The 26,430-nt window shown below is 38.3% G+C and overlaps 1 protein-coding gene across 1 annotated transcript in view; it reads left to right on the top strand.

Moving 5' to 3' along the window:
- plcb1l (phospholipase C beta 1-like) overlaps positions 1-26,430 on the top strand; it is a 127,680-nt gene that overhangs the window by 22,889 nt on the left and 78,361 nt on the right. The window contains exon 3 of the mRNA XM_008398321.2: positions 11,367-11,435. Within this exon, the coding sequence (XP_008396543.1) occupies positions 11,367-11,435 (69 nt within the window). The remainder of the gene's footprint in view (positions 1-11,366; positions 11,436-26,430) is intronic.

Here is a 26,430-nt window from a genome sequence, read left to right as displayed (position 1 = left end):
AATGTGGTAGTTTTACTTTTACTTGAGTACATTTTTGTCTGTGTATTTGTACTTTTACTTAAGTACATTTTTTGAGTACTTTCTCCACCACTGGTAATTATAAGGATAACTTTTCTTTTTCTTTTTTTTTGGCTCTAGTGGCCTTTATTTGATAGTTAATCAACAGGAAAGTGGGCAATGAGAGAAGGAGGAAGACATGCAGCAAAGGTCGCCAAGGCTGGCAGTCGAACCTGCGACAGCTGTGTTGAGGACTAAGGCCTCCATATGTGGGTTGTGCTTAACCCCTGCACCACCACAGCACACCTTATAAGGATAACTTAAATGTTTTTTTTTCTTTTGAATAAGTAATACCACACTGGAAGTATTTGGCTCCACTGGTGCTGCTCTAGTTATTTTGTTTATGCAACCAACGTTAGGGAATATTTTTGCCTCATCGTAGATGTGTTTATTACAGAACCTTAAGCAATTTTAAAATGATTTGATGTGCTGACTAAAGCAGCCGTCTTTGCCGTCCGTGTATATCCTGTCATGCCAGACGGTCTGCTGCTCCACCACATTTTGTTGAATGACTTTCAAGAGATTTTTGGCAGGTTAGTTTAACCATCTGCTCATCACTGCCTCTGTAGCTGCTTGGCAAACTCACAGTCCTGTCAACATCAGCCATAAGAGGCAGGGTAAATGTGAAGAAAGCGTCCAATGTCATTCCCTTTTTTCTTTTAATAAGGTAATATATCCAATTTTCTTATAGGTGTCCTTAACCATGTCTATTTAATGGTCAGAATAATTCTAAAATAAGAACCTTAGCTTCCTGAACCGAAGCAAGATTCTCCCTCATATCATTTTAGGAGCCTTGTCAGAATCCATCTTCTTTAATACATTGTTATAAAAGACTACATTTCTACTAGAACTGTGAATAATCTCTTTCACAACAAGCATGAGTTTTGATTACTGACTCTGTGTCCACAGTAAATACATTTGTATGAAACTAACCATTAGGAACAATACAATTAATTGTAAAAGCTATTAGGTTATGTTGTACACTTTAGATTTAGGTTTTTATGTATGTTCCATTGTTTTTCTTCAGTCTTGCTGTCTTAAACGTAGACAGGCCTCTATCAGAAACGGTACAACACTACTGCATTTCTGGTGCTGTAAGAAATGTCTTATTTCTTTTCACTCAGTCAACGCGCTATCTTCTGCTCTCTGTCTTTATCCTTCCAGCAGTGTGGTGCTGATTTAAAAAAAGAGAAAAGGCAAGTAAAAGGAGAAGGGGAGGATCAGAAGAAAAATGTTTAAGAGTCGCAGAGAGAAAGAGAAAGACAGACAGATTTGCCTGTAGAAAGAAAATAAGAATGCATTTTTTTTAGTAGCCTGCTTTTGTCCTGACTTCAAAGGCCCTGCAGTTTGCACTTAAAACACATCTAAATGAGGTTATGTGAAGGATGAGAGCCAACACTGTACTGTGTATGCCACCGGATTCGAGCAGAGTAACACATTGACACATTGCTCACTTTCAGCTTATAGAGTGACTATATATGTGATAGAATTACAAATATCTGGAAATTTTCATTTGTTTGTGATCTTTTACTGTGGAGAGTAAAATATTCAGGCACAGGCAGAAAGATCAAGCTACGCTGTGCAGATGCCACCAGGATCTTCTGTTTTTGTTTTTTTTATGATGAAAGAAAGTAGAAACTGGTCCAGCACTTATGAATGAAACGGCCTACATGAGGACCTACTGTGTTTGTATCTGATCTGTCATTCAATTACTCTGATTGATTTTCTCTGGGGACTTTGTGCATGTATTTTCAGCTTATACATTCCTGCATGTGTCACCCACTATTGAACCGGGGAGGTGGGATGTCAGATGTTTGTTCCACTGCAGCAGATAAGAGCGTTCCCTGTTGTGCCTGGAGGATGCCGAGGAGATGAGGAGCAGAATTAAACGATGCACTGGAGACGGATGGAGAAAGATGGAGGGAGAAATCGTGTGTGTGTGTTATCTAAACTGCCATCTGCAGACTAGAAAGTTGCTGTTAAGATGTGAGAAGACAGGAGGGAGAGAAAATGAGAAGAAACTGAGCAGGTACGTATCCATGAAGAGGAAATGTGAGCCAAATGAGGAAGAGAGGCAAACGTTCAAAGACAGTGGAAGCAGAAATGTGACAAACAATATGATGGAAGCCATGGAAGGAGGAGGAAGCTAAAATCATAGCAAAGACTGGACAGGAGAGAACAGTGAGCGATGATGGGCAGATGAATCAAACGGCTTTGCTTTCTTTGTCGTCCCACTCTCGATCCCAGTTTTATCTGTCAGAGGAGCACAATCCATCCTTCATACCTCAATACACTCCATCCGTCACTGCGCATACAAGTGTGTGTCCAAGATTTGATTGGTAAGTAAGGAAAAGTGTGACCAGAGCGAGCCCACATCATCGCTCTCAGTCTTCAGGTGTTTCCAGTGACTGAGCACTGAGGACACTGCAGATTAATGATAGAGATAAGGTGGTGTGTGTGGGTGTGTATGTATGTGTGCAGTTCAAGCAAACCTACCGAGGTGAATGTGTGAGAGCGGGAATTTGTACTCTTATGTATGGAACAAAGATTCCTGCAGCCTTTATCTTCACGCTGGTTTGTTTTGTGGAGCGTGTTGGCTGCTGATAGCCATTATCAGCTGTGGCCACGCTCTTGTTTTGCTCAGCCTCTCTGTTATTTCGACCATTCCTCTTTTCAGTCCCTCCTCTCCAGGTTTTCTCATTTTGGTCTTCATTTCTTCTGACCCCTAATCTCTTTGTCCTGTTCTCATCTCTCTTAAGAAAGTAAAAGCTCAAACTGATTAGCAAAGTCAAGCGAGCCTACCTTTCCATGCCTTATTTTCTACCCAAGTCTTTTTATCTGCACTGAACCGCATCATAGAACGGCAAAATTTAATCTGCATTTATATGCAAGTTTCATAACAATTAGACTGTAATGGAACTGAGTTGCTGCAATTCCGCCAAGATAAATTTTCTAATAACCTCATTATTTCTGCTGTCGGTAAATGGAGATTCTCTTGCTGATGAAGTGAATGAGTGGCACGGCAGTGTGCGCTGCCTTTGTTTCCCACTAACTACTAATGTGCTGCTGTTAAATTACAGGATATGATGTGACAGTAGAAACAATGGAGATGTGGTGAAAAAACATTTTAATATTTTAAAAAAATCTCTTCTGGGGAATATTTCATGAAAACTGCCTGAAATGTGGTTTGTTAGAGTTTGAGGGTACACACACAGGTAGTGAAAGAACAATCTTCACTGCATACATGTTTATTCTTCTCCCTGTCTAAATTGACATGAAAGCACTATATTGCACACTACATTTAAAAACAAAAAAACTCAAATCAAACAAAAGTATGCATACTCCTTGAACGTTTGGCCTCAGAGGTTTAGCGAACACACAGCATCATGAAGACCAAATCAAACGAAAGACTGAATGGAGATGCAGTTCTTTAAACCGGGGTTTGGTTACAAAACATTTCCCAAGTACATCATGCAAAGCACGATTCAATCAATTATCCAACATAGAAAGAATACGGCACAGTATGGCAGCTCCCACATCCCATCTCCACAGCTGAGATGAGACAACAACCGAGAAGTCTAACCTTTAGGAAAGAGTGGCAAGAAGAAAGCCATTGTTGAATAAAATCCTTAATATGTGGAAGACAGAGCAAACATTTGGATGGACTTGTTCTTGCGAGATGAGACCAAAATCAATCTTTTATGTCACTGCGTTGTGGAAAACAAAAGCTGCATAGCCTCAATAAACACGTTGTTCCTTTAAGTGAATGCGTTTTGGTAGCTGCATCATGCCGAGGGGAGGCTTTTCTGTGGGAACTGCACTGGAAGTTTCTGGTAGATGCTGCAAAAGACTTGAGATCTTTGTCCCAGGTTTTCCTCCAAAAGGACAATAACCCTGCGCACACACAACCACAGCTACAAGAAAATGATTTACATCAAAGCATTTATGGGTGCTAAAATGGCCCAGTCAAAGTCCAGACCTGATTCTTATAGAGAAGTCTTACAAATTCCTCTTCAAACACTCTCTGACTGAGTTTGAGCTATTCTCCAGAGATTTCTGGCTTTTCAGTGTTAAACATTTTAAACCAATTCACAGTTATGAATGATGTTCTGATGATCTGTGACATTAAATTTTGAAAAGTATGTAAGGGTTGTAAGACTGCATCCATATTAGTCAAATATTAATATCATTGCATTCATGGGATTGCTCCTGTACTCTCCACACTTTTGAGATTATGCACTGTGCCTACATCAAACAATGCCCAAATGTAGTAACAGTAACCATTGATTGATCAAACTTTGTAATTGCCTGGAAAAAAAAAAAAAAAAAAACGTTCAAGTGGTATGAATACTTCTATTTAAATGTGCCAATAATGATCTTTTAACAATAGACAACACTGAGGGAAAAAGGGTGCAAGAAAATGGATGGATGGATGGATCTTTTAACATCACAAATGTCTATTTCTGCTAAAAAGCCGTTTCCAATTAATTCGGAATCATAAGCTATTGAAAACAAGAATCAGGATTATTATTAAGCTGCATAACTGTTTCTAGGTCGAAACGGGTCAAGTTAAATGAAGTGACCCTGACGGATCCAAGTAAGAGACACAGTAAAAGCTTTTTAAATTGTCAAGATATTATGAAAATGAGCCACAGTGTTGCTTTTTGATTAAATTACTTTAGCATTTTACACACAAAACAGTCAACCATTAAAGGGACATTGATAACTCCCACAAGTCCTTGCAGCTACAATATTCAGAACAAAGCTGACTTATTTTCATACAGTCAAGTTAGTAGCTCTTCTTGTAGATAAAATGTCATGTTAATATTTTGTCAATAGAAGAGAATCAAGGATATGAATTTTTAAAAGACTCTTAAGAAGAAAAAAAAAGATGTAAACGCTAAAACTTAAACTGAAAATCCTTACAAGGAATGAGACTTTTTGTATTGTAGAACTACAAGTAGAATCAGGTAAAAAAGCATATTTATGCTAAATGCACATTGCTCTTGATTATTGCCGTATGCTTAAGGTTGCTTAAGATTATGCGAGTTCTGTTTTCTTTTAATAAGACAGTAGCAGCTGCCTTTCCCACCTCTTTAAATGTCACAGAATCAGACTCAGCGGAGGCAGATAAAACTGGCTCATGATGTCTCATTGCTTTCACATGTACGTAGTCTGAATACAGCACATAACCCCTACCTGAAAATAAAAAGCAGTACATGCTTTGTTATTTTATATTATTATTTATTTTCAAAAGTCAGGAAACCAAAACCTGAGGCAAAATAGAAGAAATTTAAAGTAAACAAAATAAATGCTCTTTGGCCTATGTTACTCAAGCACATCAGGTATGTAACTTTATCACTGACAGGTTGTTGGAGTTGCTCTACAGCAGCATTTCTCAAAGTCAGGACTTTGGTCTGGGTCCGCTCTGAACAGCATGTCAATCCAAGCCCAGCTGACGGTGCAGAAACCGAGCTGAATCGTGGAATTTGACATAAAAATGCTGAAACATTACAACGGCTTTGTGACACAGAGTTAATCGTGTGTTGGTTACCTGAGCAAAGAACAATGTCCAGAAACTCTGAAGAAATAAAAGGACAAGGGAAAAGAAAACCCTCGTACTTTTACTGCTGTTTGTCTGCAAATTATAATAGATTTATTAAACAACTGTGGATCACGTAACAATGTCTAGAAAGTTTGTGTTTTATGAGAATAACTTTTTTCATTCCTTTCATGTAAAACTTTTATTTAAAAAAATCCTTAGGAATAAGTGATGGGTGTTGTTGGGAGCTTTGCAAATGTATTAAATTCCCAATAAATTGGGGTTCATTTTTAAACCATCCATCCATCCATTGTCTTTGCCACTTTTATGTGCAGAAGGCATTGGCGTTTATTTTGTAATGCGTGGAATTATTGAAGATAAAAATAGAATTTACTAAATAATAAGACACTTTTATATGTTGAGGGATGAAAATGAATTAAGGTGGTTAATTTTAAGTAAAAATTTCTTAGAAAGTTAAAAGTTCTCATTGCATTTTCCTGCCAAAAATAAGTGCAGCTTTGAGTCACAACTAAACAGCTCAGGCAAGCATAATTTTTGCTTTGCTTGTGAGTTGTAAACAAATATAATAAAAAGATTTGCTCATCACCAGGGTTCTGGGACTTTTAGCCTTACCCAGAAATCACATTTTGATCTCTGACCATAAAGTTTGCAAACCCCACTTCTATAGGAATCTATGAGTGGTGTAGCAGAGAGGATGCAACTCTTAAACAAGTTCAAGTACAACTCTCCATGAGCCACTTCCCCTCATAACAGGATGTTTCCAGGCAGCTGAGTGTCAGTGGAGGACCACTTACAGAGACGGGCACAGCACCTGCACAGCTTTAGTGTCTTTTGTTATATAAGAGTAATAGCTCTGTTTATGATAACGGGGGTCACTTCCATGGCAAGGATCTTTTGACCTTTTGACTAAGAAGCTGTGAAAATAATCTATATTGAAATATGGTTGTAGGATATATTCTTGCCTGTGTAACGCAGTCCCTGTCTGAATAATTCATTTACAAATTATTATGTTATTATGTTCCTAGCCGTAGCATGAGGGCATTAGGGGTCCTCTTTATGTTATACCAGTTTGCATAAAGTAGTTAGTGCATTTATTTAATTCAAGACATGAACATTAACCAGCTGATGGATAATATCGTTTTTTAATTAGAAATGCAATTAAAGCGATGCGCATTGATTTGCTATGTTTTGACATCAGGCGGTGTGACAGCTGTGTGTACCGTTGGGCTCACCGACTCTGGAGCAGACATCTAACCCTTTATTTTCTGCACGTATTTTCACCTTTGCCTTCCTCCTGCCCTTGCTGCATTTGCGTCTTGTCTGTTTCTTTTCTCGGCAGAGCTTTAGATCCCTGTTCAGCACATCCTGAACCTGCAGGCTGTCAGTCTTGCTGTTGGCAAATGAGCAAGCTGACCAGTAGATGTCATTCTCCCTACTTTTCTGGTATAATTCTCTAAATCTTAGACTTCCACCTCATGTTTTCTTGACGTTTTCTACCCTTTTCTGTACCATCCGTTCATGCACTCACCACTTGTACCAGTAAAGCTGTGAACAATTTTAGCTTCATAGGGCTGATAAACTTTCTGTCATCCAACTATCAAGCTTGCACGACCACTGTATATTGTCAGACAAGATTTATTTAAAGCGATTGGTTGTAGTTTTTGCATGGAGACAAATTAATTACACCAAATTTCTTTAGATTCGGTTCATTTTTCAGAAAAAATAACAACAAATAATGAATACTTTTAACAAAGTCAAAATGTTTAATTTAAGCTCAAGTATCAACATACACCCTCACTGTTGCTTGGTTCAACACTCTTCAGCAAATTGCAAAGAAACTGCTTGTTTTGATCTAATTATATCTATTTGACAACTTTTGCCGTCAATAATGGTAGAGCTAAATGAAATTGGGAAGTTACCTGCTACAGGTTCAGTTTTTCGACATAGATCCCAAATATCTGTTAGTATTGAGCATGGGGGCCATTTCAGAGTCTTTATTTTATCCAGAATTATCCATTAGGAAATAAATTTGTATGTTTTTGGGATCCTTGCCCCAGCAGACAATCAGTAGACAAGTTCCGACAATCTAGTTATTGAATTGAAGTGACTTTAGAAAATTTGGAGGTAGTCCTCTCAATTTATTATTTCACTCGCTCTGCCCAATTCACCAGCACCATTGGCAGTAAATCAGTTTGGTAGCATTATGCTGCCACCACCGTGCTTGATAAATGGTACAGTGGCCCAGCATCCTCTCATTGTGGTTAAATAGCTTAATTTTCCTCTCACCTTCATCCACAGTGCAACAGCTTGTCCATGGAGAGAGCTGAAACTTTTAGTCAAGATTTAATCTGTCGATGTTGGAGCCAGGGTTTGTTCTGTGCATGCCACCCTCTTGGTTCATAATGTTCTACAGTATAGTGAGACAGCTTGACATCCATTTCCTTTCATCAAAGTGGGACATCTATGATTACATGCTTGGACACACTTGGATGTTTTTCAGCATGAGAATGACCTCATATGCACATCAACAGTGTCTCTGGAATAGATAGTAATAACAATAGGTTTCTGGAATAACCCTGACCACAGCCCTTCTTAAAAGCTTTGTCTGCGCCAGAAAACCAACCAATTTAATGAGCTTGGCAAATTCTGACGAGAAGAGTTCTAAAAAAAAAACTAAGTGTGAGTCATGCCTTGCTTGTGTTAATGACAACAGTGTATGCGGTTTCACTGTCATTTGTGTGTGTGTATTTTAGCCGAATATTTTAATCTTGTGCGCATTAAAGGTCCACATCTGTTCATTAATTAGTTCCTTCCTCAAAGACAAGAAAATGCAGTATTTTAAAGTAAAAAAAATTAGTATGGCATTCATCCCGACGAAGAGAAAACATACACAAAGAGTTCGAATAGAAGGAACATTCTGTCTCAAAATGGGTCAGTGGAAACAGTCTTGCCACTTGTTGAGCGTTGCATTTTCGGAGGAAGCTCGTTGCAAACGGTGCGTACCGCTGCAGACACAAACAGGCGTAGAAAACAGCGCCTAAGGCCATTGCAGGTTAAGCATGTTCATTAATTTCTGTTGTTTCTTTCCCCACTGGCCTTGCTTCGCTTCCTGGACGTGCCGTGGTTCTTAATAGGCTTTTGAACTGCGCTCACAGTTTTTGTTACAGACACAAAGGCCCAGAGAGCTGAAAGGAAATCAGAGACCGTGCCACAAGAGGGAGAGTGATGAATAGAGATGACTTCAATGAAAACATAAAGAACATATGTTCAAGAAACTGGAAAATAAATAAATAAAAAATCCATCTCCGAGAAGCAAAGTTTGAACTAGTTTGATTTTTATCAAGTTTGGCTTTAATTAACCTACTACAAAGTCAAGTAAAAAGATTTAGTTTTTAATGACTAGTAAGAGTTCACACCCTTAATCAAAAATCAGAGCTTGATATCCTGGAAATGGTGCAAAGAATATAATTGTGGTCACCCACACAAGATGCTTGTGACCCATACAGGTTGTTTACCGTTTTTTTGAAGTCAACTTTAGAGGCTAACAGATGACGTTTGACCAGATTAAAGGCTGTGTTAACTCTACGGGGCTAGAAAGCACAAAAAAACAACTCTATCAGCAAGATACTTCCTGAAGCTCCACGGTTGCACCAAGACCCCCTGTGGAGCTTCATCTCTCTAAAGAGACTTCAAAGGCAGGCCCAGTGTAGGTGTTAACCTTTGACTCAAAGGCTCTTTCTGGTCAAACGGGAACAGATTAGTTGATGCTAAACATGCTGCAGTAACGGTAGAGCTTTTACATCGCATCATTTGAAGCAAATATTCATATCATCTTAAATATCTGCATCTAAAATAGGCCAACTGGAAACTTTTCCTTAGAAACCTTGTTTCCTCTGTATGTCTGTTATGCAGATAAAAAAATAATAATAATTCGCAGTTATTCAGTATTACTTCAGGGTTTATTATATTTGTGATATTGTAACAAGAAAAATGATTGAGTGACGTTTGTTATACCTGCAACTATTTGTGTTTTTCATATCTTCCAGGCACTTTGATATGTGAAAAAGATAGAAACGTGAAATTATGTGCTGAGGACTCGCACTACATATGCATCTGCAGATAAGGAAGTATGGTCAGGTGCAATTTTCCACCCACCTCACACAGTTCATCAGATAAACATGTCGTGGCTTGAAATAGAGTCAGCCGCCCCTCCATTGGCTCTTGTCTCGTCAGCTAATGCTAAGGGAACTCATGGTTGACTCTGGTTAATTTTCCACCTCATGTCCTGGTTTCCTTTTGGAGAGATGGAGACTATGATAATTCAGACTGATTTAGGAAGTGGTTACTGGAGGAAGGTACACACTGCAGTCTTGGCGGTTGCACTTTGGGTATTTTCAGTGCCAGAAAAAATGCCAACAAATTTAGAGTACGGGTGAATAGATAGATCAATGGTGCATTAAAAGAGATATTAGCATTCATTCTTTCAAAGCTTGGTAGCTAATTTATGGAGGGATAGTCTTCAAATTAAAGTTAAAGCTCGAGTTCGTTCAAAACCATTATCCCAATGCAACAAATTGTTCACCAGTGTTGCTAAGGACCAAAATTAAATCAAGTAGTGGTCTAAAGTGGACATGTTTGGCTACTATGACCAGTGTCAGAAAATTGCAATTGCAAGCTGGAAAGCACCATTCCAATTACGAATCGTATTAATGTGTAGATAATATGTTTAAACCAAGTGAAAAGAAAATTTTGTTAAATATTTAAAAAGTATTTGAACTTCAGACTTTAAAGAAAGCCTTAAAACATATTAACTCTATTTTGGCAGTAAGACAGGAAAGATTTAGTCTTATTTAATGTGAGAGTGGTAAAAAAAAATCTTTTATTAGTACATTGCTTTAAAATATGTAATTTAATTATATGTGGGGTCAATGTTGAGATGAAAAATGGAACTCTGACTTGTGTCGTCAGCTAAAAATGTATTGGAAAAAAAATGTGTAGATCAAAAAAAGAAACACTGCTTTCCCAACAAAAAGCCACCTGCTGAAAAAGTTATTTTTAAATAATATGGAAGTTATTTAACTCTTAACTGCTGCAGTGGACCAGGGTTTGTTTCTTTGAAAAGCTATGTGAGAAGGGTCCTTAAGAAACTCTGGAAGATGAAAAAGCGAGGCTTCCGAGGGCCCAAGATGGGACCATGAGTGACCTTTTTTAATTTCATCTTACAGTTTACGTTTAGAGCGGACTTCGTTAAGGTTCGAGTGTAAACAACCACTTGCACAGCTGAGTCCAACCAAGCTGTTGCTACATCAACGCCTCATGCAGCAACTGAACATTGTTTGTTTAAAATATTTTGCATCTATCTATATTTCTGCATAGTTAACGGGAATATTTATTGCACGTCATTGTATCTGCACTCGGGAGTATTTGTAGAACTTGGGAAGCTTATTCTATTTCTGTTTTATGCATTTGCTGAGCAGTGTCTGCCTTCACTGAATTCCTCTCATATGTCTTAGGATTTTGAAACTACGTGATTAATACAACTGCCTTCTTTACTTATGCACGGACACACTCATACACACGGACACCATGCACAGGTGGTTGGTGAATTCGACAAGGGTTCCTCAAATGATTTCAACCATCCATAGTATCTTTAATACATATAACATTTTCCTTTTACTCTAAAACATCTTTGAAACCTTTAAAAATCCATATTTAAAGTATGTATCTGTTTTCTGCTACTTTTCAGGATACAGACCTGCTGGATATTACGTACATAAAAGATGCCAGAAATGGAAAGTGCACTAAAACACCAAAGGTAAGATAAATGATTTCTGTTGTTTACCATGTCTATGTATTTTTATTTTGCACTAAACTACTAAATAAAGCCAGAAAAACAACCCCAAAACACCCTTTGTAACAAGCCTTCAAAATCGACCAATCCTTCAGTGTAGTAAGATAACTGCCCAATGAAAGTTTTAGAAAAACCAAGCAGTTTGATTACATCTATTGAGATGTAACTGTTCTTTTTTTCAATAACAAAATAGGAAAGACGAGTGAAAATGCCATTTTATTAGTGTGGGAAAATAGGTACTGACTTAAACTTCTATTATAGGGCATTAATTAAAAACTTGAAAACAATAAAATCTTTAAAAAATAAAAAAAAAAACTACAGGAAAATCTCAATTTATCTTGCCAGTGAGTAGCTCTCCAAAGTTCCCCCTTACAAACTGCAGCAAAAAATGGCATCTTCAAGTTGCACAGTTGCCATAACAACCACTTCTTTTAAGACTTTTGCAGACTTTTTTATTCCGGGTGCAAATGTTACAGTGATGATGTGTAGAGATTAAAACTTTTTTTCCAATGTCTCCCTGTGAAACCACATTGTTGACATGGTTATTTTTGCAGAGAAAATGAATTTCATGTGTAGGTGTCAGTCTGACCATGAATCACACACTGTCTGCATCTATATCTAGCAAAGAGTTATAATAAGACGAGACTCAAATAGGTTCAAGCGGATGTAATAACTGATATTTAACAAGGAGCTCCTGGTTTAAATCAGGAAATAGCGCTACTCTGCTGGTGGTGGTGTTGAAATGAAACTAAAGATTGTGACTTCCTGGAGTGCATAATGAAAAAAATAAATACATTTTGAATCTTCTCGCTATGTCCATAGCTTTGTGTGTAGATCGTAAGTACCATAAACCTATACAAACCCATTTTGTAGAGGCACAGCATGACAATTCACAACACGTAATCCCCACCTCCCAAAAAAATGAAGTTGCAGAAAGCGTTTGGATGTTGCATTCTTAGGTTGAGACTGGATGGCAGCAGCTTTATAAGGTTGTCTCTGCATGAAAGTGAGGTGAGTGGAGGTTGATTGGAAAGCACTTTGTGTAGGGGAAGTTTGAGGGAATGAGAAGATTCATGCATTTCTAAACAGCTTACGGAGAGATACTGCAAGAGAGAAGGCATGACCATGTGACATGTTTCACTGTCAAAGCATTGGAAATCCATTACTAGGAGATGAAGCAGTTGTGGACCCATTGAAATGGGAGCACCGATGAGACAGTGTCTCAGGAGCTCATGAGAGGAGGAGGAAGAAAGAAAAGGGGGACTTCTGAGGAGATTGTTGAAGATGAAGGCAATTTCAAAGAGTCAAAGCAAAGGCTGAGAGATTTTTCCTTTGGGTGCCGGCTCAGCAGAAGGCTATAGGAAGGATTATAGGAACGAAGGACGGACACAGAGAGATTATGTGAGGTCAAAAACAGATATGAGTGAGAGCATGTGGCACACTTTCATGGTGTTTTTTTTTTTAGACGTCTCCTTCACACTTCTTAAAAAGCATGTTAAAATGAAGGTTGTGAGACGATTACTGGAGAGATGGACCCCTTTACACATTTTCCTTTTGAAGTGGGTCCTATTAGTTGTACAATATTACATATTAGAAAAGTGAAACAGCGAAATTTAAGACACTAGAAGATGCACAAATATCACAGTAACTTCAGATATTTTGAAGGTAAGCTTAACTTATTCCATTTCAGCTTCCCCCCCCCCCCCCAAGATTGTGATTTCTCTAGAAGACCTAGAATCAACACTTCCAGTAGATACAGAGGCACAATAAACCACTTCACTCTTCTTCCAACAATATCTTACCCTAATACTCTCACTGGTTGTCACATAGGTGCACATCATCCAGCTTTGCTGAACTTCACACTTGTATTGCAGGAGTAACAAGTACCGTAAAAGAATGAGTCTCCTTCTTAACATCATTGTCAATTCCATGCTACAGCTTTTAGCTTTCATCAGAGACACAATAATGAGGAGTGCAGATCTTCAGTCAGTCATTTGGAAACATAACTGGAACAGATTTGTTTGGCAGTGGAGGAGCACGGACATTGTTCATCTTCACATGACTTTCCCTTGAACAACCCATCAGTTTCTCAGCCACAGGCCTAAATCAGAGACTTGACAGAGTCCTATGATTATTCAGTTTTTTAGTTAACAGACCAAAGACACCATCATCATCAGCACATAGAAGTGGGACCTTAAAACAGATTTGATGATGGGACCTTTGCTACTTGTCTCTCCCCTTTTTTCTCTGCCTATTTATTGCTTTTCTTCTGCAAATAGAAGCCACTAGTGTTAGAAAAAGCCCAGACATAGATACAGGCATAGATATTTAAAAAATATGGTTGAAAAACAAAAACATTGTATCTCATTTACATTATATATGTAGCGCTCTGACTGCTGACTTCATAAGATGAAATTGCAACAGTTAAAAGGAAAATCCAATTTTCTCTATAGTAAGTCAGTTTGACATAAACTGTCCTGGTGTCCAAAGTGTCATTTAGGAAGAAAAGATACAGACTCCATTTTCCAGTTTGGATCCTCTTACACCTTTCTTGTTTTCTCTTTATTTTTAACCATATGGCAAAGATTACAAATTGCTGACTTGCCCAATTTATTCTTGAGCTGAATAAAAATCGTATTGTAGAGTATCCCTAATTATCCCCATCTGCCAAGCTAACACTCTCCTGATATTAAAATGTAAAATTACAAAGCAGCAAAAGTAGTTTATATAGAAAGAACATCTTCATCCATTCCTTTCAATAAAAACAGAAATTAGGCATAAAAAACTCGGCTGAAATAAAAAAAATAGACAAATTAGAAACTAAGAGACTGTTTTTTTTTTTCCCCTGCTCTGTTGTCACCATCTGCTTCTCTCTGATTTCACTTAGGAGCTGCTGTAGCAGCATTCATTTATTTATGCAAATTACAGAAAAGGACCACACTCACTGGAGCGAGATGAGAGGTTTGACTTATGATGGCATGTCGACAGAAAGCTTCAGAAGGGCTTTTATTGTGCCTCTCGAGGGTCCTGTGTCTCAGCTGACTGCCGCCAGACTTGGGCACCGTTATTACCAACAGATGAACCTGAAATGAGCTCCACATGAAAAGGCTTGCTTTGTTTACATCTCTTTATATCGATCTTCTGTCTTCTAGAGCTTCGTCTCCAGAGGCTCAAGTCATCACGTATTATTTTTGAGCAACATCTGAATTTCTGCCTGAGCACCATCGTGATTTGGAATGCACAAGTGCGTTCACTGGCTTGTCGCAGTGTGTGAAAATCTCGCCTGACCTCACATGAACTCCCGCCACCCTGCCCACCGGCAGCTTCGGCTTCGTTGTGATTCATGCGTTCGCCACATGAAGACTGGCAAACAACGCAAACGCATTCCACGGCAGGAAATGCTCACTGTTATCCCCACTCCGATTACGCTTCCAGAAGCTCTTCCTACACAGGGAGCAAAAATATGTGGGCTGGGGAAAATAATAAATTGGGAGAAAATTGGAGTCCTTTGTTTAACAAAGCAGTGGCTGTGGCTGCTAATTAGCATGTGTCCTCCCTCTGTCTTCATTAAGGCTGATTAAAAAGCCAGTTTCAAAAAGAGAGGAGCTTTATATTTGATAGCTTCCTAAATAAGGCACACATGCTTACGTTGGTTGATCAAAGCGCAGCACCACCCGTCATTAATTTCATGTAGACGCAAAGAGTTGGTGGAAAACATTCCAAAAAATGCTGAAAATTTGGTTTGGGATGTTAACTTTTTATGACATGAAAATCTTAATTAAGCACTTTTCTGTCAACTAATTACACTCTCACTAAAGTAGCCAATTAAAGATTTTTTGTATTAGCACCTCCACACTGGCAGCTTTTAACAGTGTGTTGATTTTAATGCCAGAAATAGAAACCTTTAGCATTGATCTTAGAAAAGCAGCAATGTTGTTGCATCTCCTCGATATTTTTCAAATAATTTCAGGCCATAATGTTAAAGTCAGGGTGAGAGCTCAGAAAAGTCTGCAAATGCCCGAGAGGTTATGTGACGTTACATTAAATCAACAAATTAGTCTGTCCCTGCACAACATGTTCCCTTCTCTTGAGCGCTAACCATAAAGTACATCTCCGAGCTTTTATGAACGTCTTAATTACAGCTAGCTTAGCTTTGCTATATCAGTGTGGTATTTTACACACGTGTGAGGGTATTGTTACCCTTCTGCTTTCAGGAGATGTTCTGCTGCATGAATTGAGGATAAAAAGACAACAAACATTTTAATATCCTGGGTACAGTAGTTGTTTAGGGCACACATTTATGCTATTTGCATGCGGGCATACGACTAATACCTTACCCCCAAGTTACCCCCAAGATCAGTAAAAGGTCTGCAGTAGGAGGAAGTACCACCTTAGCATTACTGGTAAAATACATTGACAGTTCAGATTTTCACCCCACACAGTGCAGGAAAATATAAAAACTGGTTAACGTAAAGTCGAATCTTTCTGGAAATTAAGTTCTGGTGAAGAACTGTTGAACAAATAAGGATGAAAAGTGCCTTCTTTGAAGAAAAACTTAAAAACATCCAAAATGAGTAATGCCGTTCTTTATTCCTTTTTAAAGAAGCATTCCATGCCACGCAGGAAAGCCTCCTCCTCTAATAAGCTGTTAGTTTCCTTCGTCTCTGACTGTGAGGTAAGAGAAAGTAGCTGCTACCTTTGTTGCAGTCTAACCTTACAACAGCAAGGGCTGCTTCTTAACAGAGAGCAGCTTGTGTGTCCCTGAGAATGTAACAGGATCTGGGAGAGGCCAGCAAGTCTTTATCACTCCTGCTCTGTATGGCCAGCCAACTAAAGCTCAATCCACCACAGCAACAAGTACCAGGGAGTTTATTGAAAATACAAAAAGCTTCTGTCGGGTTTGCAGCTAACAAGCCGATTCATTTCACATCCAAAGTAGCTGTTTTTATCAAATGTTTGAATAGTGATTAAAACATGCTCGCAGTAACCATGCAACGGTGAAACGGCGTTGTCCTGGCATTTCCTTTTTGGTCCGTCGACCACTCAGAGACCCGTGTTTTGCAACAAGATCAAATAATTATTTTCCTTTTCATGTTCAAGAACCAGCACATAAATGCTTTTAATCTCTTTGTTTCGTGTTTTTAAGATGCACAAAGCTCTCTGTGTGCCTGTTTATTCCATCATCTAATCAGTCCAGTGTGTATTGACCGGGAAGAGGGTCACAGCACGAGCCTCAGCTGCAACAATCACAGCCTCTCATATTCATTGATTTAAAGAGTGGGCAGGTCCTCTGTGTGACCCTGGACAAGACCGCACTGTAAAAAAAAAAAAATTCAAACTGCATGAAAATGTGTGAAAACATGAGCGTTGTTGTGTAGTTGATAGGGAAAAGGGGAGATATGCTTTGCAACGGCCTGTCATAAGAAGAAGAAAAAAAAAATCATGCTTTATTTTCTCTTGCTATAAAATTATGCCTGTGCTGCTGATGCCAAATTATACGATATGATGGATTTTTACCAAATCCATTAGGGCCATATTACAGACCAGCCACTCAGATGACGATTGATTTACTGTATCTGTGCATGTGTTTCAGTATATGCCAAAAATGTAATGTAATGTGTAGCACTAATATAAATGTAAATAGTTCCAGTTCCTGGTCTCATTCACACAGCAGACACAGTTATATAAGATACATAAATGCAGCTCTGATCCATTCTACCAGCAGTGATGAGGTTATCTTTATATTTGTATTAGGACTGTCTTAAATTTTAAAACACAACCAAAGAAAAAAAATATTTGATAGCCAGAACCATTTTCAATAAAACAGATCTAATTCAAGGCATTGGGTTGTTCCTATTAAAGATCAGATAAATATAAACAACAACAGCAAGAGACAGTTTTGTCTTAATGAAGGCTAAACTAAGGGATAGGCATCTATTTAGATTAATAAAGAGTTTCCTGCATTGCAAGCTAGTAGATAACATAATACTTTCTAGAACTGTTGATATCACTGATCGAAGTCTGTATCTTGGAATAATTTCAATAATTAATTGGGAAACAGGTTTGGCAAAAGGATCTAGTCGATTCAGATGCATTCAGCAACAGCCTGGTTCAAGTTCCGTGTTTCTGGTCATGTTGCACCATGTTTTTTTTGCTGAGTTTTGGATAGACTTTTGATTAATGCTCATCAACATCAGTTTGAGTCTACAAGAAAAAAACAATTTAAAGAGATTCTATAACATTTCTTCTACCAATACTATGTTTAAGATTAGCTAATTCCTCTACTACTCAATAGAGGAGTAATGAGGGTTCCTCTTCTCCTCCCCCTTCTCCATTTTTAGTGGCAGACTGCTGCATCCTAGGTGTAAAAAAAGAGCGTTTTTTTTATTTCAAGTAACATTGCTGCTGTAGTTTGCACAACCTTGCTGATACAGTATTTGCATAGTTTTTACATTTCTTGTAAATAGTGTTGCTCTTCTCTGTGCACAAATATGCACATCTTTTTTTGAATGTTAGATAACTTTTTGCTTATGCTGCAAATTTTCTCTTTCTGTACACTCTTATAGTTCAAATATTTATACACCTTAATTTGAACATGCTTGCTTCTCTTTACCTTCATAAATAATTACAAGGTAACTCAGTGTAATTATTATATTTTGTAAGAAACCTTTTACAAATGTTCCCTAATGGTAAACACTGTGATATTAAATTTTTAAATGATTCTTTAAAGAAAGCCATCTGTCCATTTTTTTTTATCACAAGTGCAACAAATACAACATTATCCAATGAATACAGTTTTTAAGATGAGAAAATATTGGTGGCTCCTTAAATTAAAATCATATTAAGTTATAAAAAAATATTAAGACTTTAAGGCCTCCAAGGTTATGAGGAGGGAAAGAAATTGTGGGGGATATGAATGAATAATAGATCATTTATTGTTTTTCTACTTGTGTATTTAGCCACGAAACACTTTAGGAGATAAACACACTAAACTTTCTGAGAGTTTGCAAGTCTGCATGCTCTGCTCTAACCACCCACGAGGTGGCACAGACACAACCCTACTTACGTCTCTTGGCGGTGAAGGTCACCATCACAAGCATGCGTCGCGTTGTAAAAATATGTATCGTCTCATCCCATTTGGCCGTCTTTACCGCTTCATAGTTAGTCTGTCACTTTCAATCTGACACACGAGTTAGTTCAGTCGGTGCCAATATGTGAAGAAGAGATTGGATATAATCGCTCTTTGCCATCGTTTCCATCTGCGGGTCTGGCCACAGGGCAAATGGCAGGTTGCAGTAAGAGGTGATTAAAGTAAACGGGCACATTGACTGATGGACTTTCATTAAAGAAACTGCATCCATTCGTCATCAGCCATGGGCAGGAAATTGATCAGCGTCACGGATTGATGTCGGCTCCCGGTGAGCAGAGGATAAGAGCAGAGGCAATGTTGCAAAGAAGAAAAGAAGCGGCGAACGTGATGGAGCCTGATGGGTTTGGGTTTGATTCCTCAGTCAATTACATAGGTAATTCCCACACACAGATGAATTCCCCCAAGTGTGAAGCAGGCCATCTCATTATCACCCACTGAGAAATCGAAGGCGACGTCTGCAGCCTCTCTTTGGACCTCTGAAGGAGCTGTTCTGTTCTCAGCAAAACACAACAGTGAGCTGGTGGATCAAGATGAATGAGCAAAATCTTGATAGAATGAATGAGCGGTTGAAAAAGAGTTAAGAAGGATGAAAAAGGAGGCTGGTATCACCTATAAATCCAGCATGGAAGGAAGTCTTCTGCAAATATGTATTCTTTGTTTTGCATTGATTTAAAAAAACAATTGTATAACCTTACAAATGCGCAGTAACATCCAGAAATGAGAAGTAATTTTAAGATTTTCTCACAATTGTGTTTGATTTTGTCTTTGTTAACCACATTGGGATTTTTTTTTTTCAACTCTGCACTCTGGCTGCCTCTAATAGAAAAGAAATGCCTTTCAAAGTGGAACAGAAATAATGCACAGTTTAGTCTCCTTCACTCTGATACCCCCAAATAAAAACCAAGGCACTTAGCTGTCTTCAGAAGTGAAACAAATTAGTAAAGAGATTACGTGTGTATAATTTAACTGCGGCTGTGTGTGTGAAGGCTTTAGAAGTTTCTGGGGGAACATTATTGAACAAACACCTTATATGCAATGCTTTAAAGCTCATCATGAGGCTTAAATTACATGATCTAAGAGTTCCCCTTTTTCATTTTCACACACAAAAAAGGTTTTATTTACAATTAAATTATTCACTTTTTATTTTTCTGCGAGCATCTGTTCGATTATTGAACACAACTGTGCAATATTAAGGTTTAAACAAATGCAGCGCCGGTCTGTTGGGCTCCTGGTACGCCATCGTTCTTTTCTTTAGTCACCATGCTGGCGTCAGTCTGTTCTAGTGGGACTTGGTACCCTTCTTCAAGTCACTTGATGCCTGCAGTAAAATCAGATGTGACATTTTGTTAACCCAGCAAACAGTCATCCCAGTGGAAGAGGAGCTGATCAAATAAGAACCAGGAAAGGCAGCAGCTCTCAGGCTAGACCGTGAAGTTTGATGCCAGTTGAAAGTCGCCGTTTTGTTTCATAAAAAGAAACTAATACAGACATAAATTCATGATTCGTTAAATTCCAGGTGGCAGGAACATTTCGGTCCATACTTGGTGTCTAGATGGAACAAACCCGGTCATGTTGTTTTATTATTATTCATTCTGGTCGCCATGTTCAAACACTGTTCCTTTCATTTTAACAAACCTCAGATAAGTTAGGTTAGTTATCTCTTTAGGTTGGCAGTCAGTCCTGCAGACTAGAACAGACATTAATCTTACCATTCATTTGTGTGGTCTTGTCTTCAGACAGGTGATGTTCTAAAAATACACCATCAGTGGCATTTGGGGGACATTTTATTGACTGGTCTCAATGTGAATGTTCTTCCGTGCAGTTCGATCAATACGTCATCATCAATATATTGAACAACTGAGTGTTTTCTGAGTCAGGTGGGGCTCCTAATTGATTATGTGAGCGCCTAGTGATTTAACCTTACAAACTTTTGATAAATAACATCTCAGCTCTGTGCTGTTGGTTTTTATTATGGTCACATTGTGACTGGGAGGACCTGATTTTAAATGAGCTTTTCAAAAGGTCAATCAATGTAATTATGTTGGATAATTATCCCTCTGTAATAACAGCTGATAAAATTACACCAAAACAACAATGGACGCATCAATATTCACAGCCTGCCTGTTGTGTTGTTGGGCCTGATCTTATTAGAGCTAACCAGAGGTAAAAGGGAGCTTTTCCTTCAAAAATAGAGGATTAACCTCTAAGACGAACTCACGTACAAATCTCTACACTTTGTTTCTACGTAAACGTTTATGTCATCTCAGGATCTTTTATGCACTGACACCTAAAATCAAAATGAATTTGTCAGCCATCCTTGAACAGGTTAAAATTTTCAGCAGCTGCTGCACATCAGTAAATATTAGCATTGAGAAAAATCAAATAAGATTGACAGTATACAAAAGTTAAAGTTATTGACATTTGATGGATTTATTGATGATTAAACAAAAGCTGTTGTGATTCAGGGTTTTCATCTAGTACATATGAAGGAACTGATCATTAGTCATGTAGGACATTTGAACACCCTGCGACAGACTGGCGACCTGTCCAGGGTGACCCCGCCTCTCGCCCGAAACGTTGGCTGGAGATGGGCACCAGCACCTCTCCCGACCCCACTGAGGGAAAAAGGGTGCAAGAAAATGGATGGATGGATGGATGGACATTTGAACATTATTGTAAATTTTACAGCGGAATTAAGTTTTCATTGGAAAAATGTGATTTCATTGTGACTAGTGTGAATATGAATATGTGTGCCGATGTATTTGGGATCAGCTGGAGTGTTTTTAGGGAATTACTCGGCAGGCGTCCTGTCTAAGGAGAGTATTAGGAAGAGTTTAAAAGTGGGTTTGTGCCCAAAGGTTCGCCCTCAAAGGAGCAGAAAGAAATGTTCCTTCAATACTTTGTAATGTTGTAATTTTTTTCATCTAATTTAACGGCGTCACTGCTGAATCTTTTAGGTTTAAAGTCATTTTTAATTTTATCAATGCGTTTTGTCTGAATTAAAAAAAGAAATAAAATCACATTTTGTATTAGCCTAACCAGAGTACCATCTTCAATCTGGTAGAGAATCTGTGGATGTATTCAAGATTAGGGTGATGGTACAGAAGCCTTCATCACCAAAGATGCATTTTAAAAATTCCAGTGGACACATTCAAAATGCTGGTCAGTAATGATGAGAGGGATTCAATTGCTGTAATGCCAATTTTTCCATCTTTGTTTTTATAAACGAGGGTATAAATAAGTTTTTTGTTATGAAATTTACCTAAAATAGGTCAAATGTGCATTTTTAATTGGAGTTCATTTTAAATAATTTTATTATCATTATCTATCAGAGGCAAACGTCTTGGTTTAAGGAAAATTAGAATAATAATTTTAAAAAACTTCAAATATTGTGAATTGTGATTTTAGCAACCTATGCTTATAAAACTAGACAGAAATTAAAGACAAAATGTCATCTGACTAACTCTTTGTGCATATGTCTGTCTTCAAATTAGGAGTTTTTCTATCCTGGGTGGTCACACTGTTGCCATGCAACAAGACGGTCCTGGGTTTAGTTCATTGCAGTCTTTCTGCAGAGACTTTGCATGCTCTCTCCACGTGTGCTTGGGTTCTTTCTGGGTACTCCAGCTTCTTCCCACAAAAACCACTGGTCACTCTGGATCATTATTATGCAGGTCTGTGTAATTCTCCAGTCTTCTCCAGACTGAACTTTGTCATTTACATTTTGTCTCATGTTTCCAAAAATAATCTCTAGATGTTAGTAGTGTTGAGAAGCAAACAACTTAAATGGTTCAAATCTTTATCTGAGAATTGTAATCTAAATTATTCTGGCAATGATTATGAATACTATTAAAGCAGCATTAATGAAAGAACATTTGCAATCAGTAAAATTGCAAATATCTCATTATTTTTTTGAAAACCAGACTTCAATGGCAGATAACGTAATATTGTAAGCAAAAACAGGTTGCTCTCTTTCTTTTCCCCTCTAATTTGTTCAGATTTAATTGCAATGATCAATATCTTCACCACGGTTTCATCTATACTCTTATCTTCCATCTCTGAATTACAGATATGTGCACAGATAATGAACTGTGGAAGAGATGAGAAAGGAGCTTGGGGGAATATTTTTAATTGCTGCCTCTGTCGCACAGGTCATTCCCTAACTTCATCAATCACACAAGTGAGACTGTTAGATGTAGCACACATGGGAAAGACTTCTTGTATAATCATTTTATGGCTTTACTCACAAATGTGAAGGAATGCGTGCGTGCGTGCGTGCGTGCGTGCGTGCGTGCGTGCGTGCGTGCGTGCGTGCGTGCAATTAGAAAGAACCTCTCTGGTTCCGAGACGTGTAGCGACAGGTGACCTTTCTCACTCCCACCAACAGTCCCTTCCAACCACATCAGCACAAAGACTTAATTGGTTTTCAATAGTAAATCTCAAAAGGGTTTGTAAAGAAAATGTCTGGCTTTTATCGCTGTTGCCCCAGAGACCACAAAGCTCTCTTGAACTATTTCCTTTCTGGAGGTCCTCGGTAAAAGAAGGTGGAAGACCATTTGCCTTTTTTTGTGAATTTCTCATTTTAAAACTAGATAAATACCAAGTTAAGAAAGTTTTGAATCCAAGAACTTCAATACTGGGTTGTTTTTCTTCTGAATGATTTTACTTTCAGGTGATGTTGTTTTTTGTTGTTTTTTTTCTTGAAAGCTCTTGCAGTTTTTTGTGCAGCCATTTGTTTTGTTAGAATAGCTCCATTTCCATTGTGGACAGCACGTGTTGTGGAAGCTGAGAGACTGAAGATTCTTTATCTGAAATGTAGCACTTTGCAGAAAGTCTGACAGCTTTCTTTTGCAAAGAAAGGGGAAAAAAAACATGATTACTTCCTGGAAATTTTAAGCTCCTATTTTGTTCAGAAAAGCCAACACGCCAAAAAGGATTTTTCTTTTCTCTTAGTGTTTCTTTTTTCCTTTTTTGTCAGTATCTGTTCCATTATCCAGTACTAGACCAGCCATTTCCACGTATATTAGTGAAACTGAGAAATAGGAGAGAAAGCATTTTATTCCACTGTGTGAGAAACTATTTCTCACAACGAAATGACTTCTATAAGGGAACGCACCAAAGAATGACCATGTCGACTTCTCGAGACTTTCAGACTGGTGCCATGAGTCTCTCTTGTGTCTCACAGAGAACAAACACATGTTACACATAATATAATCATATTTGATCAAAGATCACTCCCAGCATCGTGACCAATGAGAAATGACGGATTCTTCAACATGGAATGCGTCGTCACGACAGGATTTCCCCCAAACGCAGACCACAGATAAAGTGACCCTTGAGTGTCGTAAAAATATCCAAAGGGTTGTTTAAACATTCAGTAAGTCCTTGTTGGCGCATCAGTGGAGCACACAGATGCCACACCAAATGGAGCATTATGTGAGGGTGGAAGGTGGCTGGTTGGTTAGCGGCTGGCATGGCCTGGGCTGGCAGATGGTCTGAGGATATCAGGACAGCAGGCTCTTTGTGTCACAGGGGAGCTAATGATGGCAAGAGGCTAAACGATGACTATAGACAAAGGACTACAATTGCAGCTGCACATTTCTCAACTAGGACTCTCAAATGTTTAGTCAGGGATTTTGAGGACAAATTAGTAGAGCTAGTGCATATCCCATCATAAATGTCTTCACCAGTACGTGGAACTGTAGTGGGTAAGCTGGCTTGTGCGTTTCTAAACCGCCCTCTTTTTTATATCTACGGGTCAGTTTCTGACATAAAACAATTTCAGCAGGATTTGTTAGAAAAATAGCGACTAGAAATCAGATTCGGAGATTTGGTGACTTTTTCAAAGTTCCGAGTGAAGGATTTGTCCTCGGTGTTGAACAACTACGAGCAGAAGTGTACGCTGCCAATAATATTAAATTGAATCGAATTGAGCTGTCTTGCAGAGGTTGTATCTGCACTGGTGATATCGCAGCTCATCATTTTGTCAATTGAACTTCATATTACAAAAGCCTGCAGTGACTGTCTTATTTTAACAACGCCAAGGATGTGTGGAGATCAACATGGCACTGTCGTCCTCCGAGTCCACGTCCACATTTCCATTTGGAAATGTAAAAGCTTTGATTAAGGTTCCTCTTTGCACTCATGTAATTTGAAAAAAGTGCAATACAATAATTACCACTTTAAATGCTTGACAGACATTGTTAAAATGAAACTTTACACCAGAAAACACAATTTTGTTTCCAATAATGCAAACAAAATCCATGAGCTTGTATAAAATTACAGGCCTGCATGAGTGCAATTATCTGTGTAAAATTATGATAAACTTATATAAAAATACCAACGTTGCACAGTACTATATTAACATTAAAATTTAAAATAAAATTGTTTAATATAATCTGAAGAAAATACTTTTTTTACTGCTATAATGTTGTCACTAGAATTTATTTATTGCATTTTGAACATTGACTTGATCTCATGAAGTACTTGTTAGGCAGAATGTTGCATGATTATCAGTCTGTGTTTTATACCTTGAATACTGGCACACTGCGCTTTTTTTTTTTTTTTTTGCTTTTTTTTTTAAATTAACGGGAAAATGTACTGGTCTTCTTTCAGCCAGCTGACTGTCAGTGTCATATCACTCTTTGATTCATAAACCACTTTGATCACTCTGGCACTTTCTCAATGCTGGGGCCGTGGAAATATTTATTTTTTTTGCCGTTTCAAAACCATAACTCGATAAAAAATCTTTGTATATCTTCATACTGGTAATCAACTTGTCCATTACTGAAATATATCTTAAATTAATTACTGGTCTTTTATTGCACTATTGCACTACTGTGCACAATAGTACAAATCAGAGGAAACCTCCAAATTCACCGTCAGCAGAAAGACGAAGCACAGCTCCTTCTCTTCAGCTCCACTATTACTTTAAACAGAACACCGACTCTTCCTGATGCTGCGCAGCCCTCCACTAGATCCCTGCAGGAATGTTTCCAAATAAACCCAATTGGCTCTGGCCAGAATTACTGAAGTTGTCATTGGGTCTGGAATCTGCTTAGTGTCCTCTGCATAGTAAGGGCACAGCTCATGTTTTGCTGTTGGTAAGATGGAGCAAAATGGAGAAGTGTAGCTCAAATAAACGAGTAAAGGGGGAAAACATATGCCTCCTCGTCACTGCAGCAACAATGGCAGAACATTCATAGCCTTAAGGCTGAACCGAAGCGCAAGGGACTCATGAATTATTAATTCCCCGACCTCCCTGTGTACATTTTCCCTGGTGGGACTGACTCTACATGACCCCTGTGTGGTAGGGCCCCTAGCGCAGTGCCAGAGGGAGGAACAAATGCTGCAAAAGCCCCTTTTTTTCCAGGACATTCAGCAGAATAGAAGGTATTTTTGATGGAGGGGTGTGACGACACTTGACTTGTTTCAATAACATTAACGCAAACCAGAGATGCTCTTTAAACGAGCCTGTTGGCTCCATTTCTCAAAATTGTGATGTTGGTCTTTGTTTGTTGTGCAGATGTTTGTGTTTTTCTTTCTCTTCACAACTCTGAAAATTCTGTTTTGTACACCTAAATCCCCTCGTTACTTTCCCAGTGTAGCGTTGTAATATACAGATTATTCCAGTTAGGGTCTTTTATCTTTAATACAGGGTAAGAATGATTTGTAACAACGGTAAAAATAGCTCAATTGTCGAAAGCATTAGCTGGTAGTCCCTCAAAAATATCATCTTGTTCTCATAAATCCAACATTGTGTATCATTTTGTCTTAGGAGTCACTATCACAGTCATTAGAAATAGTGAA

The sequence above is a fragment of the Poecilia reticulata genome, linkage group LG21 (genome assembly GCF_000633615.1).
Source record: "Poecilia reticulata strain Guanapo linkage group LG21, Guppy_female_1.0+MT, whole genome shotgun sequence".
Taxonomy (NCBI): domain Eukaryota; kingdom Metazoa; phylum Chordata; class Actinopteri; order Cyprinodontiformes; family Poeciliidae; genus Poecilia; species Poecilia reticulata.
Note: the sequence above shows the minus strand (reverse complement) of the source record. Positions and strands in the feature narration are given on the sequence as shown.